General features: G+C 30.8%; 3 protein-coding genes across 3 annotated transcripts in view; 1 reads left to right on the plus strand and 2 right to left on the minus strand.

The window, feature by feature from the left end:
* The window catches only part of LOC143069242 (uncharacterized), a 48,206-nt gene extending 42,250 nt beyond the window's left edge, over window positions 1–5,956 (minus strand). Inside the window, exon 1 of the mRNA XM_076243787.1 lies at window positions 5,913–5,956. The gene's annotated coding sequence lies outside the window, so the exon portion shown is untranslated. The remainder of the gene's footprint in view (window positions 1–5,912) is intronic.
* LOC143069232 (ubiquitin-like modifier-activating enzyme ATG7) overlaps window positions 1–20,547 on the plus strand; it is a 40,881-nt gene extending 20,334 nt beyond the window's left edge. The window contains exons 5-19 of the mRNA XM_076243767.1: window positions 1,325–1,441; window positions 7,886–8,029; window positions 8,482–8,570; window positions 9,884–10,005; window positions 10,829–10,919; window positions 11,329–11,473; window positions 12,608–12,766; window positions 13,494–13,545; window positions 14,299–14,435; window positions 15,000–15,164; window positions 16,694–16,809; window positions 17,590–17,674; window positions 18,533–18,613; window positions 19,102–19,221; window positions 19,697–20,547. Of these exons, the coding sequence (XP_076099882.1) occupies window positions 1,325–1,441; window positions 7,886–8,029; window positions 8,482–8,570; window positions 9,884–10,005; window positions 10,829–10,919; window positions 11,329–11,473; window positions 12,608–12,766; window positions 13,494–13,545; window positions 14,299–14,435; window positions 15,000–15,164; window positions 16,694–16,809; window positions 17,590–17,674; window positions 18,533–18,613; window positions 19,102–19,221; window positions 19,697–19,747 (1,674 nt within the window). The 3' untranslated portion in view covers window positions 19,748–20,547. The remainder of the gene's footprint in view (window positions 1–1,324; window positions 1,442–7,885; window positions 8,030–8,481; window positions 8,571–9,883; window positions 10,006–10,828; window positions 10,920–11,328; window positions 11,474–12,607; window positions 12,767–13,493; window positions 13,546–14,298; window positions 14,436–14,999; window positions 15,165–16,693; window positions 16,810–17,589; window positions 17,675–18,532; window positions 18,614–19,101; window positions 19,222–19,696) is intronic.
* Window positions 3,064–4,828, minus strand: LOC143069257 (uncharacterized). The gene has a single exon (XM_076243797.1). It carries the CDS (start codon window positions 4,762–4,764, stop codon window positions 3,493–3,495), a length of 1,272 nt encoding a protein of 423 aa, XP_076099912.1. The 5' UTR covers window positions 4,765–4,828; the 3' UTR covers window positions 3,064–3,492.
* Window positions 20,548–20,736: the final 189 nt, after the last annotated feature.

Below are 20,736 nucleotides of genomic sequence, written 5' to 3' on the forward strand. Positions count from 1 at the left end.
GCTTTAAAAATAAGTCAACAGGACCAAAATGGTCAGTTGACCCCTTTAGGAGTTATTGACCTTTATAGTCAATTTTTAACCATTTTTCGTAAATCTTAGAAATCTTTTACAAAAATCTTCTCCTCTGAAACTACTGTGCCAAATTAATCCAAACTTGGCCACAGTCATCTTTGGGGTATCTAGTTTAAAAAATGTGTGGCGTGACCTGGCCAACCAACCAAGATGGCCGCCATGGCTAAAAATAGAACATAGGGGTAAAATGCAGTTTTTGGCTTATAACTCAAAAACCAAAGCATTTAGAGCCAATCTGACAAGGGTTAAAAGTGTTTATCAGGTCAATTTCTATCTGTCCTGAAATTTTCATATGAATCGGAGAACCTGTTGTTGGGTTGCTGCCCCTGAATTGGTATTTTTAAGGAAATTTTGCTGTTTTTGGTTATTATCTTGAATATTATTATAGATAGAGATAAACTGTAAACAGCAATAATGTTCAGCAAAGTAAGATTTACAAATATGTCAATGCAAAGGAAATAGTCAGCTGACCCCTTTAGGAGTTATTGCCCTTTATAGTCAAATTTTAACCATTTTTTCGTAAATCTTAGTAATCTTTTACAAAAATCTTCTCCTCTGAAACTACTGGGGCAAATTAAACCAAACTTGGCCACAATCATCATTGGGGTATCTAGTTTAAGAAATGTGTGGCGTGACCCGGCCAACCAACCAAGATGGCCGCCATGGCTAAAAATAGAACATAGGGGTAAAATGCAGTTTTTGGCTTATAACTCAAAAACCAAAGCACTTAGAGCAAATCTGACATTAAAAAATTGTTAATCAGGTCAAGATCTTTCTGCCCTCAAATTTTTAGATGAATCCGACAACCCGTTGTTTGGTTGCTGCCCCTAAATTGGTAATTTTAGGGAATTTTTGCTGTTTTTGGTTATTATCTTGAATATTATTATAGATAGAGATAAACTGTAACTGCAAAAATGTTCAGCAAAGTTAGATTTACAAATAAGTCAACATGACCAAAATAGTCAATTGACCCCTTAAGGAGTTATTGCCCTTTATAGTTAATTTTTAGCATTTTTCATAAATTTTTGTAAATTTTTAGAAAATATTTTCCACTGTAATTACTGGGCCAAGTTCATTATAGATAAAGATAATTGTAGCAACAAGAATGTTCAGTAAAGTAAGATCTACAAACACATCACCATCACCAAAGCACAATTATGTCATGAATTTATCTGTGTCCATTGTTTAATATGCACATAGACCAAGGTGAGCGACACAGGCTCTTGAGATCCTCTAGTTTTGTTTATTTTAGGATCTGAAGAAGTATATTTATTATTATTGGTTTGCCTTTCCATGTTTATGTATGCCAGAAGATGTTACTATGGTTACAGATCCTGTGAAGTTACCAGACAGGTTAAACAGCCAGCAGGTGAGTTCAGGACACCTTTTTATTAATTGTTTAAAAAGTACAGTATCAATTTGGGAATATACTGTGTTTGTTGTCTCCCTTTGACTATATAGTATAAGTGTATTGTAATTTTTCAATCGAAAAATGTCATAACAATTATTTGTATACTTTAATTAAACTGAAATCATTCTGCTCCTCGGGCATGTCAGGGAATCTTGATTGACAAATAAAATTGGTTGTTGTTGTGTGAAAAATTAGATGTTTTAATACCTCATGAAGCTACACCACAAAAGGCTTTTCGGCGTATGCTAAATTGTCGAAAATGAGCCATCATACATATCTAAGTTTATGTTATGAGCAAATGAAAGAGGAAAAGACTACCATTATTGCCTACCTGAAATGAATTGCACATCTGCATAAGAGTTGCATGGCCCATAGAAATATTGATAAAATGCGAAATTGCATTTTAAGCACTCTCATGTGTATAAATCTTGCCAGAGTTTAAAAAAACTTATATTGAGCAAGCGTTAATATGGATATTCCTTTCTGTGTAACAGTTTATTTTGGAGTCCTCCTGTCTGTCAATGTTTCAACTATGTTGATTTCAAAGAAAATTCAGAGACAATTGAATGATTTGGATTGAAACAACTAATACTCAAGTAGTGGGTGTAAATTACAGGATATAAACAATATATGTACTTTGTCAGAAATTTAAAATGCATTTTTCGTCAAGCCTCGCTTTTCATCTTGTTTCTTAAGCTTGTACAAATAAATTTTATACTTTCCAACAATATATATATACCAGGCTATTATTTAAACTTGTAATTATTTTTAATAAATTCCATGTTTATTTGGTATTAAAATGTTTTTTAAAAGTGTTTCATAACACTTCCCATACAATGTATTTTGTATAGATAGTGAAAATGTACTTCTTTCTACTAGAAAGTGTTGTGCGCAGCACAGAACATTGAAGTACAAAATAAACATGGAAGTTATTAAAAATTCAAAAATAATTCCAAGTTTAAATAATAGCCTGTTATACATGTTATATATTGTATATTTATTCATGCAAAAATTTCAATATTTACAATAAAGGGGTATCATGAGCTCTTAGCAAAGCTGCATATTTCAATTTGTTCTTTGTATTCCACTGTCATAGGTTAGGGGAGATAGAAATGTTAAACCCTGCCACAGCCTTCAAGTGCCTGCTCCAAGTCAGGAGCCTGTTATTCATTAGTTGGTGTTGTTTGCTGTCAGTCATATTTTATCATAATAGATTAGTCAGTTATTTTTCTCCTCTGAAATGTTTTAAATTTTGTAACTTTGGGAACTTGTATAGCTTTTTATATGATAAGGATTTTCTCATGGTTGAAGGCCATAAAGTGACATATAGTTGCTAATACAGCATTTTATCTCTTGTGGATATATGATAAGTTGCCTTATATACAATCTCACCACATCTTCGTATTTATTAAATTGAACAAACTGACACTGTATAATAAAATACAAACAAATGAGTACAAGTTTTATTTAGAATATACAGAATCAGGAGATACATTACTTCTTTCTTATAATTTGAATCACAAATTATTTACTTATGATATGACAATTGACCTAATGCAATACTGTTCCTAAATCATTTTTAGGATGTGTATTTTAGCATCTGATTTTCCTTTTCTTTCACCACATCCAACCCACAACTGCATATTGTTGTCAACAATATCAAGAGAATTTGGGAAGATAATACCCTGCCCTTTCATTATACTACAGGAAAGGATCTCTACAGACATTGAAAAGACATGTAAGGCATTACAGCTTTTATCAGTCACTATTATATTTCCAGTCGATGTTGTTACTAAACTCATTGCACGAAACACATTGTCAGTTTTATTGATCTTGGGATTGCCCTGATATATCCACTTCAGTTCCCCACCCTGACCCAATACCATCACCCTTGACCTACTTCCAGATATATGATCAATAACCACTATGTCATTGTTAAAATTTGTTTTGATTCTTCCAGGTAGAGTGAATAATCTCTTTATATGTTCATCATATTCAATACATTTTTTTTAAGTTCCATTCATTTGAAGAAGTAAAATCTTGCTGTTGAATTTAGTTCCATCAATAGAGTCACCATCACTCTTTCTGACTCCTAATATGATATCATTGTTTCTAGTAACATGAATTCCACGTGTTAGTAATGGTGCCAAGGAGAACAACGGTTTAATAACACCTGATTCTGTTAGAATTTTGACCTCACCTGTTTCAAATAATGAAAGCAAAATTTGATTGTGTGATACTCTGGACATATCAGAAACCATAGTACCAGTTAAACTTATTTTATTGGCACTAATTTTCTCATCAAGACACATCTTGAGCAATATTTGATTTGCAGTATTGCAAACCCATGATTCATGATGGTTTATTATGCACAACTGATCAACAGACTCCAAGTCCGTTGTATAAGACTTCATCACTTTAAAGTCATGTTTTAATTGTTCTTCAGATGCATTGATAGACTTAAGGGATCCAAATATATTCCCCATAATTGATGTTTCAAATTTTCCATAATTAAATTCTAATATTTTGTTTGGTAATGGATTGTCAGAGTCATCTTGTAAATTGCCATCGATCTCTAAATCTGTAGAAACAATAATGTCTCCCTGCTTAGATTCAATCACTGTTTCTAGTTCACTACATTTTGATTGCAGCCTTTTTTCATATGTTTTGAGTTGTTTATCTTTTGTTATCACTAATTCATTCAATGTTTGCTTCTCATTTCTCACTTGACTCCTTAGTCCATTGGCATATTTATGTAATTCACCTTGAATTTCCTTTTCTGTCTCATCTATTTTTTTCATAATCTCATCATAATGTAAGTTTCGTTTTATTTTCACCTGCTGAAGATTTCGGTTTTCACTTTTGCAATTTGCCAGTTGTTCCGACATTTTTTCATGAAAAGTGGTAATGTTTTTCAACTTTTCTTCACAAACCTTGTCCATAGATTGAAGTTCATGTTTTCTGTGTGTACTGGAAATACATTCTGGGCAAACTAGTATATCACAAGTTTGACAAAACATACAGTAAAGTTTTCCTGCATGTATTTTACATGGTATATTATCTGTTGCTACTGCAAGAAAATCATCCTTTCGGGCTTGAACTGATTTAATGTTGATAACTTCATGTTGAGCGCAGGTTGGTGTGTTCAAATGTATTCTTTTACACTGGTCACACATGTACTTGTTACATTGAACACATGACCATTTAACATTAGTGTTTGTCTCACAAAGTTCACAAGGTTTAGGCATCTGTGCACGTATAATTGATTTAGAAAAAGCCATAATTAAAATGCGAATCCAAAATTCATTCAAGTTGATATACTCCCTGAACAAAATGTTATTTGATTACAAGTATGTGATAAGTATAGATTATTACATGGCATTTTTCATATCAGACCCTTTATCGGCCCACGGTTATGATATCAGCCCAAGAGCCGCAGGCTCGAGGGCTAATATCATGAACGAGGGCCGATAAAGGGTCTGATATGAAAAATGACATGTAATTATCTTTTTATCATATACTTCAGCAGAAGAAATACAAGAACTATTAAAATTTTATTTTGTTTGTCTTTGCGCTTTCAGATAATATTTACAGCCGACAACCAAAAAAAATCTTATCTTTGATTGTTTTTATTGATATTACAAGCATTTTATTTATCTTGTCACAACAACTATCATGTTCTTCAATAATATTGTTACCTCATTTATGTCTTTCGAAACATTTTTAACTTAATTTATTTTTACTCCTCAACCATTTTGTGATAAGTCTTATCACTTGCTGTTTTCCGCGTTCTGTTGTCGTTTCAAACAAATTTCCGGAAATGCACGAAGTTGCATGTGATAAACGTCACAGAAATTAACGGAAAGGCATGTGATAACATTCCGGAAGCAGTCAATAAAGGTACCTTTATCAGCCCGCTATGGAGTTTCTTAGGAATCTGATCAATAAACCTAGTAATCTTTTCATAGCCTTTTGATATTTTCAAATGTTATTGAACTGTAAATTTTAGTAATATTTTATACAAGTATATGATAAGAGTGAGTTCATCCCAAATAAACACTGTAGATTGTTTAATTCTAGTAATGGGAAATGGTTAATTTAATTAAACTTGATTTGTGAAATTACCATACTATGCATCTTGTTTAAAATAAAATAGAATAAGTATGAAAATAATAACATAAACATTTTATTAGTATAATATTTATAAATCATATTTTCATTGTTTGCATTTTCATGTTTTCATATGGATGTTCATAGATATTTTCACCTATAAACTAAAGTTTGGTTGAGGCAAACTTAAGTTAGAGAACAGAAACCAACTTAAGAGGTACAGACGGACAATGGTAACACTTAATGCCCCCTCTCTTACTTTGGGGGCATAAAAACATAAACAAAGGGGCTAAACTAATTTTTGACAATGATTTTTTACCTGAAATATATAGCAGAATTTGAAACACTATACCTCTGACTGTAAAGTGGATTGATCCATGTTAAAATTCTATTGGTAGTGAAGACTGAAGACTTATGTTCTGAATACAACGGATATCACCTATTTCCTTTTTCAAGGAAAATTAGTGGTAAAAATATGATATCATTCTATCTGTATCACATCAAGAACAATAACAGTACAAAGATCACATCTAAATATAGATCTACATTAAAAGTATTTTATTTTGAGTAAGGAAGTAATAATTGATAGTCATCTTATAAGTCAAGCCTGTGATTTTTCTTAAATCACTCCTTCTGAACTTTTAAGTGGTTTTAGGTAATTTCATTTACAATTCTGACCCACTTGCAATTAAACTGTTTAACTGGTAAGATATTGTAACCAAAAACATTTTTGTTTACAGTCTATTCCAAATAAAATAGTTTTACTAACACTTTACTTAAACCACTTTCACCTACAGTCAGAGGTATAGTGTTTCAAATTCTGCTATATATTTCAGGTAAAAAATCATTGTCAAAAATTATTTTAGCCCCTTTGTTTATGTTTTTATGCCCCCAAAGTAACAGAGGGGGCATTAAGTTTTACCATTGTCCGTCTGTACCTCTTAAGTTGGTTTCTGTTCTCTAACTTAAGTTTGCCTCAACCAAATGTTATGAAACTTATACACAATGCCTATTACCACAAAAAACAGATCAAGTTTGAATTTTAGTGGTGTCCTTTTTAGCTCACCTTCCCCGAAGGGCCAAGTGAGCTTCTCTCATCTCTTTGTGTCGGTTGTTGTTGTCATCCATCGTCCTTAAGTTTTACAAAAATCTTCTCTTCTGAAACTGCTGGGCCAAATTAAACCAAATTTGGCCACAATCATCATTATGTATCAAGTTTTTAAAATGTGTCCGATGATCCCTCCCGCCATCCAAGACGTCCAACATGGCTAAAAACATAGGGGTAAAATGCAGTTTTTGCAGGCTTATACTTCTGACACTAAAGCATATTGAGCAAATCTGACATAGAATTAATTGGTTATCAGGTTGAGATCTATCTGCCCTAAAATTTTCAGACATATCAGACAACCCACTGTTGGGTTGCTGCCTCTGAATTTGTAATTTTATGAAAATTTTGCAGTTTTTGGGTTATTAGAGTTATGCCCCTTTACAAATTTAAATATTGCTGAATATTTCATTTCAGTTTTCAAACTTTAGTTTGCCATAACAAAATAAACTGAAACACAATTGCTGAATTCTTTGTTTCTGTTATGGTACTGAATTTTGCCTCAACCAAATGATATGAAACTATTAGTTTTGTGGTACTAAGCATCTTGTGTATCACAAAATTCAAATTAGGAACATATTTGGGTATTGTCACTTTTACTGTTTTTGGTTTATGTTCCTTTATTAGAGTTTATGCAAGCTGGGACATCAACTGTTTCCCATGGACACATTCCCTATTATTACTGTTTAACTTATAACTGGAAATTTGTACAGTTATTTATGGTTATTTTACTATTTCTAGACATGACATGTTTAATATTTAAATTAAATGTTAATGTTCCCTGAACATGTTCTTTTTACCAATATCTTTACATGCAGTTCTTCGTTCATGTCTCTCAGCAATTATTTCTTTGAAAGTATGAATCATAACAATTGTCTTAATAATTGCAAGAAACTGCAGCTGCTTCTGTGTTTAATGAAAACAATTTAATTCTAATTGGACCAGAAATAAAGTTAGAACCCTTTTTTTTTAAGATTTTTTTTTACATGAATGTAGGCTGTTGAACTTCACAAATTGAAGATATTTATTTTTGATTGATTTAAATGTGTTTTCTTCATTTCAAGCAAAAAGCAACCCAAATCATTTAGACCTATGGAAAAGAGAGAGAAAAGGTATGCTCAATAAATCTTATTTGTACATTGTATTTTCTAGTATTACGAAGAAAACTTTATATTTTCTCATTTTAGATATCAGAGCTGATAGCAGAATATGATAAATTTCAAAGTACATCAACAGAATTTGTTGGATATTTTATTATAGTACAGACTAAAGACAGTGTTGTTGTGGATCACCTTAAAAATGTGGAATCTTATTCCAAAGATACATGTAAGGTCAGTAGAAAAACTGTGGACAAATAAAAGATACATATATGGAGCATGTGCAAGATTCGTTCAATAATGTATATAAAATCTTATTTTATCTCTATCTCTTCTCACAGGTTTCTCAAATGTCCAAAAGTCCATTACTCAAAGCAAGACAATTCTAGTTTCTAGAAAAAGTTTGAGCAGTTCTTTTTTTTTTATATAATTTGATACTTACTATATAAGACTTTCATAAAATGTATCTAATCATGTATAAATGTAAGTGGCCTAAGCGACAAAGCACTGCTCTATTAAGCATTACAACTCCCTATCACATGTATCAGTTGGAAAAGAGAAGTCACTTCTGCCTTTGATTCTGAAGATGTATGAGCCATCTTCTTGTAAGCCACAGGCCAAAGTGTTACAGACAATTATTTAGACCTTTTTGTTTCTTGTTTTTATCTTATAATATTTTTTTATAGATATTTTTTGGTTTTGCTGACCCATGTACATTAGATAGTAATCCAGGATGGCCTCTTAGAAATTATCTGTTGTATATAAGTTACCACTGGTAAGTTGATACAGATAAGTTATAAATCAACCTCAAATTAGGTACTATTCTAATATGAAGAACTACTTTTATTGCCAATGCATTAATACACAGAATTGGCTTTTCAGCTTAATACTCAATTCTATATAGTAAAATCCATATTTCATGTACACTGAATTGGCTTTTCCACTTCTTACTCTATTCTAGACAGTAAAACCCGCATTTATGTAGACCCAGCTTCTAATACAATACCATTATCTCTATTTGAATGCAAAATAAACAAATTAGTCTATTTATTTTATGATTTCAGCGTAAAATTTTATAAAACATCTCGTTTGTATAGGGCTTTCCTGATTGCCAAAATTATCGTATTTGTCCGATTAGAATCAAAATGATTCATGTCAGATCTAGATTTCTTTTCATTTAACCATGGTTTGGTCATTTATGTTCATAATTTACAACTAGCTATTGCTTAGGATAAAATTATCAAATATTAATGCCCTTCTCATATTTAAATAAAAGCAAATGTACAGCTGTCATGAATCATTCCAATATTCAAATGAAATTTCCTTATGCATGAACTCTTGCACCTCATAATTATGTTGTCTCAAAAAGTAATTACACAACTGTTTACTATATACCAATGAACATTTGTAGAATTTGTATTCACTTATCCTTTGGGGCATACACTGATATATACTTGTTGATTTTTGTTAACCATTCTTAAGTATGCATTCTCAGATTTCCTTAAACTACAATCTTTCCACACCTCATTTACATTGTGTTTTTTATGCGGACTGAGGGGAAATTTAGTGTTACCAATGAGAGTCCTTCTGTCTGTCCCAATTTCTTTGCTGCAATCGTACTTAACTTTTTACTCATCCAAATTTCATGAAACTCAAAAGATTTGCTGAGAACCAAAACTTGCATACAGAGTTCGAATTTGGGCAGTGCGTCATGTGATGTTCTAGAGTTATGGCCCTTTTTTATGTCATTACTCTTACTTAAGTTTTCCTTGTCTAAATTTATTAAAACTCATTTACAGTGCTAAGATTCAAAACACGCAGATAGAGTTTCAGCACTTTATTGTAAGTTTTTCTCATCCAAATTTTATGAAACTCATAAACAAAGTTCAAATATAGGCAGTTAACCATTTAACATTGTAGAGTTATGCCCTTTATAACTTGGAAAATTGAATTTAAGAGACGGAGTATTCCTGTCCTCAAACATGTCCTTTCTTTTATTTTTTTACGTAATGTATATGATTTGTATAACCTTTTATTTCATATTTCCCGATTTTTCAGCACTTTATTATCTAATTTGGTGTTTTTCAGGGGAGATAAGTTTAAAAATGCTGAGATTTTATGTTTCCGTGATAGAAGTAAAGATGGAGTCAGAGACGTATCACACAGTATTATTCTTTCTCTGAATATATCCTCAACAAAGACACTTACTGGTTTGTATCAAAGTATATCAGACAAATATCATGTTCGATAAAAAAAAATCAAGCTTCAAGACTTAGTTTAGAAAATGATAGTTACCTTGGTAGAAAAATACAATTTCTCATCCCATTTTGTTTATGTTTAAGTTTAAAAATGGTTTTTAAGGTGAACTCATTGTCAAAATGAATTTATTGCACAATGGGTGATAAAATGGCTTGTTGTAGCAGTAACTTAAAACAAATTTACATAAATCTTTTATTACTTTATGTTGTTGGGCTGCTGCATTTTTTACATTTTTCCTACATATAGGTTTCAATTGACACAATTTGAGCAAGAATTACTTTACTTTTGTTGCCATGTTGGAGCTCTTTGTGCCCAAACCTAATTAAATCCCCAAATTCCACTTGTTAAACTGACCACTAGACTTTGAACAATTTTAATTTCTTTTGGCCTTGCTTAATTCCTTACCATGTTCTAATGAGGATATCTCCCTCTGTTCAAACTGAGACAGTGTGCAATACTGTGGATATCTTCTTATTTGTCCTCGAATAAATTTTTTGTATTTCATGGGTAAAGGTAGATCAGGAGTTTCATCTTTTCAACAAATCACAATATCTATAGACTTGTACTGAGAATTTGTCAAAAATTGTGAAAAATTTAATCAAGTATCCCTGGAAATAAAACTTTTTCTCAAACCACAGTATTTACATGATAATCGTTTAATTTTGCTTTTCCTTTATTGTTTACACATTTCTTTGCATTGCATGAAAAACTAAATGTACTTTTGATAGAAATACAGAATCTATGATATCTAAAATGCTTTCTATTTGTGCATAGAGTGTCCAAAAAGTGTTGGTTGGGAGAAAAATGAAAGACAGAAACTTGGTCCAAGAGTTGTCAATCTAAGTTCAAGTATGGATCCTGTCAGGTTTGTGTTTGATAACTACACAATGCCATGTAACAGGCCTAGGGTGAGGTGTTTTAAAAGAACATATCTGATGGGTCTACTTTTAGAAAACATGCTATATTAAAGTTAATCCCAAGTTCCAAACATCCAATTATTACTGTTTATAAAGCTATTTTGCAGGGTATTTAGAAAAAAGACTTGTCTTTACACAACAACAAAAATCATTTCACGATTCTAAATGCACAATATGCCAGTGTTAGGCAAAACATGCTCAGCCAAAAAGATCATTCAAACTACAAATGTACATTTTTTCTTAAAAATCCTATGAAATATACAATACAAAGTAAAATTCTTATATGAATGTTTTTGAAACCCTGATTCATATATTTGGAACTTGAATTTGTAAAGTATATTTTTATTTTTTCTTTAGATTATCAGAATCAGCAGTTGATTTGAATTTAAAGTTAATGAGATGGAGATTATTACCTGAACTTGACCTTGAGAAGGTTGCTGGAACAAAATGTTTATTACTAGGTGCTGGAACTTTAGGATGTAATGTAGCTAGGTGTTTAATGGTAGGAATAACTTAGTTTAATATTATCTTATAGACATTTTATGCAAACTGAAGATTAAGCTGCAAAAAGAAAATACAAATCAGTGAATAACATACTAAATCAAAAATTAAATGTTCAATGTAAGTTCAATTTGAATTTAATTGAGTATTCACATAGACTTTTTATTGTACGTAACTTTTTATATGTGTGTTAATTAAGAAAACTAGTAAAATTGGTATATAAACTACATATTTTTGAAGCAAAACATACATGAGGCACTCTAAAAAAAGTATACAAAATTTTATGACATGGATGTTATAAGTTAGTAAGCAAACTGTCAGTAACTGCGAGTACTCTCAAATCGTATTTTCTTGTTAATTCGACCTGTTGATACTGTTTATAATGCTTTTTTTGTTATTTTTTATTTATATGGATCTTGTCTGTACACCAGCTTTGATTATTTGTAATATCCTCAATTTTTCACTTATTCTTACAACATTTGTATAAACTTCAAGATTATAAAAAACCGTTTTTTTTCTATAGTGAACATTGATTGGTTAAATATTTCTCAGTGTGTTTGAATTTATTTGTCAGCTTTTTGGTCATGAATGTTTGTCTCTAATATTTATTTAACTGTGCATTTGTATTCAGATATCGCAGATCAAATTTATTCGTTCATTGTGTAATCATACGTTTTTTGATTGAGTTAAGTCTGCCAATTGATATTTTATCGTATGTTTTTCTATGTTGTGATGTTATGCTATTGTTTCGGAAAAAGGGAGAAGGTTTGGATCCATTAAAACGTTTAATCCCGCTGCAAATGTTTGCACCTGTCCTAAGTCAGGAATCTGATGTACAGTAGTTGTCGTTTGTTTATGTAATATACGTGTTTCTCGTTTCTCGTTTTGTTTATATAGATTAGACCGTTGGTTTTCCCGTTTGAATGGTTTTATACTAGTAATTTTGGGGCCCTTTATAGCTTGTTGTTCGGTGTGAGCCAAGGCTCCGTGTTGAAGGCCGTACTTTAACCTATAATGGTTTACTTTTTTAAATTGTTATTTGGATGGAGAGTTGTCTCATTTGCACTCACACCACATCTGCCTTTATCTAAGAACACTTATTGCAAACATAGAGACATATATTATTCCTTTTCAGGGATGGGGTGTAAGACATATTACCCTGGTTGATAATGGAAGAATATCCTACTCTAATCCAGTCAGACAATCATTATTCCAGTTCGAGGATTGTTTGAATGGGGGCAAACCTAAAGCAGAAGCTGCTGCAGAGGCTCTAAAAAAGATCTTCCCTGGTGTTGTATGTATATTGTTTAAATTCATAATTGCTTGAGGTTATTTTTCCAATTAGCTGCAAAAAAATGGAATACATCTTACTGTATCAAATGTTGAAAAGATATACATGTACTAGGTACTGGTGCTAATTTATCTGTGTAGACAGAATATTTAAATTTAGAAATTGTATATTACACAGCAATCCAAAAAGAAAGAAATACAAAATGATATCTTGTTATCAGTATTAAGTCTTCCATGATAAATATAAATTTAGAAAAGATTTAGAATGAAATTCAAAACAGTGTAGCTGTGGCCATTGATTGACACATTAAATTCATCCATTGACTAGGACAATTTAGGTGAACGTTTGTATGTAACGACCACTGCTCACTATGTACTTTTTAAAGACACTTTAACTATGGGGTCACCAAAGGTTCTGAACACATAAATAAAGTAATTCGAAAAATTAATCAGAAATAACACGATGTTTTGATTTATATATATTATATAAATCAAAACATAAAGGTTATTCCTGATTAATTTTTCGAACTATTTTATAATTAAAGGCTTTTAGAAACCTTTGGTGACCCCACAGTTTAAATTTCTATCGTAGGTACGTCGTGAAAAGTGGTCGTTACATACAAACGTTCACCTAAATTGTCCCAGTCAATGGATGAATTTAATGTGTCAATCAATGGCCACAGCTACACCGTTTTGAATTTCATTCTATTCATAGCTATGTATTTTTTCAGAAAGCTACTGGAATTTCACTGTCTATTCCAATGCCTGGTCACTCTGTTTCTGGTGAGTTTATATAAATGCATATGTCTGTAATGTAAATATCTTATGCTGTTTTAAAGAAGATTTTATTTATTTACAACATGTCTTTTGATAATTATTTAATGTTTTCACACTCTTATTCAGTTTGAAATAATTTAGAAGTTTAAGGTGGTACCTAACACTACAGGGAGATAACTCTGTAAAGTCAGCTAAACGTTTTAATTACGTTGTGTTGTAAAAGGAATATTAAGCTTCTCAATGATCAAAATTGGTGTTTGTCAAACTGCTATATAACCAGTGTAATTTTTCTGTCAAAATGGTTGGTTCAAAGTTTTTGAAATTTTTGTATTTTTGTTAAAGGGTCAAAGTAAATACTTTGACAAAACTTTATGAAAATTAAACGAGCCAAATTAATTTTAGTGAAAGTGTTAGGTACCACCTTAATATTCTTTAAAATGCATTCTCACAAGGAATATCATTCTAACTTTTTTACAAACAACGCTTTAAACAACTATATCAGTTGCAATACCTGATGCTGTGTTCACAAAGGGAAATAATTTAGAAAGTTTACCTACAAGAAGTACAAAGAGAATCATAATAAATTGTTCACTTTTTTAGAAAATACTTGTTTTCTAAAAAGGTATGTAAATGTATCTGTATGTAATCGACAAATCAATTTATACTCAATCTAAAAGGTCATTTTGTTCTTTTTTTCAGTTTTGATATTTAAATCATAACAATTGCTTTTTTTCTCATCTTTTCTGTGTTTCATTTCAGATGGATCACTAGAAGTAACAAAAAATGAAGTGAAACAGTTAGATGAACTGGTGCAATCCCATGATGCATTGTTCCTTTTACTAGATACCAGAGAAAGTAGATGGCTTCCAACTGTCATGGCAGCAGCTTATCAGAAGGTAGCTGTGTCCATTCCTTTTGTAAAAAAAAAAGCTTCTTGATGATGATTTCTTTGTGCTTTAATTCAAATCCCTCCATCTGAAACAATTAGTTCCTGGATTATTAATTCTACTGGCTTAAATCAACATCCTTCATCTATAACATAATCACTATGTAATACTTATCATCAAATGAATTTTATTTAATTTTCATTCTTTGTCTGTTGCTGTTCTGAAGTAAAGCCCTTTGAATTTGAATACCAACAAAATTGATATTTTGACAATGTAGTTTCTTAGAAATAAGACCTTTGACATTACATTTTATATTCAATTTCTAATGATGATGACAAATGAGTCGAGCAAACTGAAGGCATTTTAAAAAAGACAAATGCAATTGCTTGCTAGAAACAAAATGACACACTAAAACACAATAGAAATTTAAAATTTGTATGCACCAACGGTGAACAGATTTTCAGATCTTTATTGAATATTTATCAGGGTTGTTGTAGTGTCGTGTTATAGTATTTTGATATAAATTTGGTTTCAATATTTGCTTAAAACTTTTTTATTGTTTTTTCTTTACAGATTGTTATATGTGCTGCATTGGGTTTTGACACATTCCTTGTAATGAGACATGGTTTCCACACAGGGGTAGATAACCCTGAGAAGATTGCTTTCTCCAGTACCATGTCAATACCTGGGGACCAGTTAGGATGCTATTTCTGTAATGATGTAGTGGCACCAGGCAATGTAGGTATATTTGTATACACAGTGATAATATCTAAATACTGAAAACTGGATTGTCTTAATCTTTTCAAGTGGAAATAAAAGATTAAGTACTATTTAAGGAGATATTATCTCAAGAAAAATAACATTCATAGGATCATGATCCGATCATCTTATTCTACAAACTTATTTGTTTGTTAAAGTTTTGCCCTGAGGTTAGTCAAAATTGACATGCTACCACATAGGCTGGCAAAGCAGAACTGTAGAATGTACAGTATGAGACACTTATCCATCAGATTTCAAATGTCACGGATATACATAATTATAGGTATAAGTTACAACCTTTAACAATGATAAAAACCAATAATGTAAATGAACGTATAGATGCTTTTTTTAGCCAACGGTACATTACTGGTTTATCTCATTGTTGCAGACTGTACTGTGACCCACAATTGCATATATCCATGAAATTTGAACCCTATATTGAAGAATGTATTTTTGTTTAGTTGGTCTGAAAGAACATAAGCCTAAAAACATAAAATAATTGTGTTGTTTCATGTGAATAATGTATATCAAAAATATGAGGGATTTAGAATAACTGTTTGTTTAGCTGAAACATTCCATTGTATTTCTTTTTAAATGGCTTGGTGTGCTTTTGGAGTAACTCACTATACACTTTCCCATTTTTTGTTGTTACAGCATAATAAGGTATGTTAATAGGATTTGTCAAATTATCCTCTATTTTTTGCCCATTATGGTATGCAACACGATTGTTGAAAGGTATTTCATCCACAATCTTAATGGCACAAATCCAGTCATTGATTTTGTGGTTGTACAGTGTATGGCCATTCAGTAGTAATGGACGTTCATTGCTTCAGCAATGCCATATAACATTTTATGGTATAATTATGTATATGAAGAGCATGCTGTCATTTTATGCCATGTATTTATGGAAAGACCTAATAAAATAACAATACTAATGATATTGAATAAGTTTACAATATCTTCTTTTTTTTGTATAAATTATATTTGATTTTTACAAATAAGAAAATTGATTGAACAAAATTAACTTTTCATTATTTTTAACAATAAAAATCTTTTTTGTTTAAAAAGCCCCATGTACTTCTAATCTACAATTCTTTGGCAATTACAGCTTCCTTTTATTTTTTCTTGTTATGCTTATTGTTGATGGCCATTAGAGTTTTGTTGCATCATTTCATGTTTATTTGCTGCTTCATGTATAGATTTTTTTTTTATTCCAAGCCGAACATGACCTATAGAATGCCAAACTTGAAAACTGGACCCATAATAAAAAAAAACTTACTACATGTTTTAAGAACAAAGTTTAATTTTGGACTTTTTGAACCCTAATGTAGACCAATTTAAAAACCAGTCCCAAAATCAAAACTCTAAATCATTGGGTCAGGATATTAAAGAACCCTATTCAAAGACAAATGTTATGAAATATAATTTACAAGGACAATTTAGCATGTGAGCAATAATGGCTCTTGTAAGTAAAAAACATTATCATTTAGATTTGCATACTGTTGTAGTCAACAAGGGACAGAACTCTGGATCAGCAGTGTACTGTATCCCGTCCAGGCATGTCATATTTGGCTAGTGCTCTTGCTGGAGAATTACTGGTATCTGTGATACAACACCCACTGGGGTAGGTAATATCTAATAAATGAAATATATTGCATGTATTAGTTTAAGGTATGATTCTTTTAACTTAAAAAAATTTGTTAATTAACTTATCACCAATATTTGTTCGATATCTTTGTTTTTTTATCCAATTTTCAATTCTTTCAAGGTTTTAAGACCTGATTTATTTTTTATTGTCTAATATATAAACATCAGAATTTCCAATTCTTAAAAACTCATAAAATGCATCAACCAAATCATATATTTGATGATATAAGTACATTGTACCACTTTTCAAGATTTTTTACCTTTTGTTTAATGGGATTGTCAAATTTTAATGGTTAACAGTGAAAAATTAATGTTGTCTACCTCAGGGTCATTATTTTTTAGTGATTTGACCAAATTCTAGTTAAATCATAGAAACAATTGAAAATGTGGTGTATTATATTAGTCCATGAGACAGCAACGCAATGACAAAAATAAACAAAATACATCCAGACACCATACAATTCTCAAAAACAACAAAAGGCTTGAGATATGACATATGACAACTACTGGCATGGTTGCTGACTTTGGACAGCAAATGATCATGTGGCAAGGTTAAACCAGTTTTTTAGATCTCAAACCTTCCCCTTTTAATGTATTTTAATAGAGCTAAAATAATTATTCAAACATACTGATATTTCTGTGCTATGAATACATAAATTTTTTAATTACATAATTACTGTTATGGCAATGAACCATTGATACTAGATATTTGAAATAGTACTAAACCATTTTAATTTAAGAAATTTATTTGTTTTAGACCAAAGGCCCCAGCAGATACCAGTGCTAAGGATGAACATTTATCACAAGAGTTGTCATGTAACCTAGGGATTGTCCCTCATCAGGTTGGTGTACAGTTAACATTGATATGCTCAGCATAAGAAATATACAGATCCACCTAATAGATTAAAATACTTACCACTATATTTGTCTAGTTTTAAGATTCAATATGATGTAGAGAAGATGTGGTATGATTGCCAATGAGATAACTCTCCACCAGATACAAAAGAGGAAGATGATAGCTACTGATGTATCATTTATGAATATTTCCAAAAAATAACAACACAAGGTTGACAAGTACCATGACGATGATGTATGTATATGTTTGGTCTGTTTCTGATGAGCTGTTGAAATATTGTTTTCCTTCCACTGGTACTTGGTGTCACTTGCCATTTGTGCCTTTTCTATATTATTACAACAAGGAATCTAGAAAGTGAAATGGGTCTGTTACAGGTAAATGCAGCAAAGGAGAGAAGAAATTACTCATCTAGGAAAGTTTTTTTATGTCAAATTTAGATTGCTTTGAACAAAAAAATGATGATCATTGTAATATGTGTATTGATTCTAGATAAACTATTGAAAATACAGTTGGAGGGTAAAAATTGTGAGACTGTTTGATTAGTGGCAATCTGTGGTAAAAGTTTTTACAATTTATTGACTATTAATATCAAGTTGTGGTACTGATACTTAAATGGTGTATCTTTCTTTGAAATAGGGACCTTAAGTTTTTGAGATAAAGTTGATCTTTCTCCTTTGAGTCAGTCAGTATCTAGAATCTGTCATATGCATTTTTGTCTATTCTATTTTTACACACTCTAAATTTATTGGTTTGATTTCTATGGAATATTTAAATAACAACAGAAAATATATGATGTGTATAATTTTTGAAATGTAATAATTTATGTTATTTCTTCAATTTTCAGATTAGATGTTTCCTTTCTAGATTTCATCAACTATTACCTGCTAGTATGGCTTTTGATAAATGTACAGCATGTTCAAAAACTGTAAGTAATCAATGATTAATAACTATTAAATAGTAGGGAATTGCAAAAGACTGTATATGATATATTGTATATGTATCACTCGAATATTATTTGATTATGATCAGGATAACAAGACTACTTTAAGATAAACTAGTAAATGCACACGAAATTCCTGTTCAACTGGGCAATTGTTGAAACACATAGTTTATTTAGCAGGCAATTCTTTGACTGAGCATGTGTGAAAGTGTTTAAGACATGGAACAATAACTGTCTCTAAATTTTGATATCTCAAAAATTGGTGTTTTTTGGAAAAAAGTTTGTTTCAAAGACAAATTTAGGAAGTACAAAACACTACAATTATACATCATGGCACACATATTTCCAACTTTGGATGGTTTCAGAGGAGTTGCAACTCAATGAATATGGTCTCTTCCTTTCGTAGTATAGATATTTTAAGTTGAACATTTTTAAACCCAATGTTCCAAATTATGTACAACTTGTATTGACAGGTCATAGATGCCTACAAGAAGGATGGTTTTGACTTTCTACTAAAAGCTTTTAATGATCCAGCATATTTAGAAAATCTGACTGGTCTCACACAGATGCATCAGGAAACATTAGATGCAGAGGTATTTATGAAATAACAGTATAGTATGGGTAAAATACAGAATTGTGGTAATGTAACTGGTACCTAAAAAGGGAAATTGAATTCTGATTCTTTTACCATTTGGACACTCAATATTTTACTTCTTTTTTTTAAAAGTTAATTCAAAAGAAAACAGCTGTTGTAATGATTTCATATCATTTTCAAAATTAGAACAAATTTTAATTATGACTTTTAATAAGAAATTAGTCAAAGTTAGCTGCTTGTTCTACCTTTAATCTTCAAAATGTCTGTCCCTATCCAACATACCCTCATTTTTCAGTGGCAGTCCAAATTTCCCCTACCATTATCCCATATGACCTCTTGTTACTAAACCTACCTATTGTATTTATTGTGAACTTGTTCTCGTCTTGAACATGCATGAAATATTTGCCATTGGACATTAAGCAACCAATAATCAATCAATCATCATATTAATGTTTCCCTTCCTCTATTTTCAGGTATGGGATTATAGTGATGATGAGGAATGTAGTAGTATGGAAATCACATGACAACAGTTAACAATGTGGACAATTTCAATACTGATATTAATTATTGAACAATTATTTGTTAAGCGACAGGGTTAATAGTAAGACCAATATCTGTTGCTTTATTATAATGTATATACTTCTGCATAACTTTATAAATGCCAACTTTTATTTACCATTTTGCTTGTTGCCACTTTTCACAGAAGGTCCTTTTTCTGTTTTGTTTACATACTTATTTATTTGGGATTCTTTGACCTATTATTTATTAAAGTTCTTATTCCAAAGCTCACTTTTCAATTTTTGTTACAAGTTTTATTATTAGGGCTTTGTTGACCTGTTACCTATTGCCACATCTCTTTTTTCCAATTTATAAAATTTCAACATTCATGCCATTTCTTTGTTTACAACCTGTTGAAATTTTTTAAATATCCGTTGTTCAACATTTTCTACAGGTCCCATTAATCCAACTTCTTGACCTATTATATTAAACTATTAAAATTCCCTTTTATCATACTTCTGGTTGTGTTTTTCAAGAGGATTTGTTTACATTTTGAAGCTATTTACCTTTGCAATACATGTTTAAATGGATCTCATTTTCATTTGATAATAAAAAGGTATTTTCTTGGCCTGCATACCATTGCCATGTTTCATTGAAATCCTAAATCTCATTAACCAAACATTTTAAACCTGCTTTTAATGTGTTATATTTACAGAACAAGTGGTAGGGGTATGAAATTGTTCTTTTATGTGTTGGTAACAGTTGTCTGTTAAAGAATTATTTATTATTAATTATGAAGTTGAAAATAAACTTACAAGAGTCATGACTTGTAGTATTTTATATAGGAGAATACCACATTTGATTTTTTGTCCTTTGATTTTACCCCTATTTGGATAGCTTGATTCACTTTGTTTTATAGATAATTGGGAAAGATAAGGATAACTTTGACAGTTAGTGTTTAATTGCATAAAAATATGAAGTCAAAATAAGGAAATACTACGAACAAAACATTCAG

This window comes from Mytilus galloprovincialis, chromosome 1 (genome assembly GCF_965363235.1).
Source record: "Mytilus galloprovincialis chromosome 1, xbMytGall1.hap1.1, whole genome shotgun sequence".
Lineage (NCBI taxonomy): Eukaryota > Metazoa > Mollusca > Bivalvia > Mytilida > Mytilidae > Mytilus > Mytilus galloprovincialis.

Coding starts and splice junctions, on each gene's coding strand:
- LOC143069257 (XM_076243797.1), bottom strand. CDS start 4,764: ATGGCTTTTTCTAAATCAATTATACGTGCACAGATGCCTAAACCTTGT.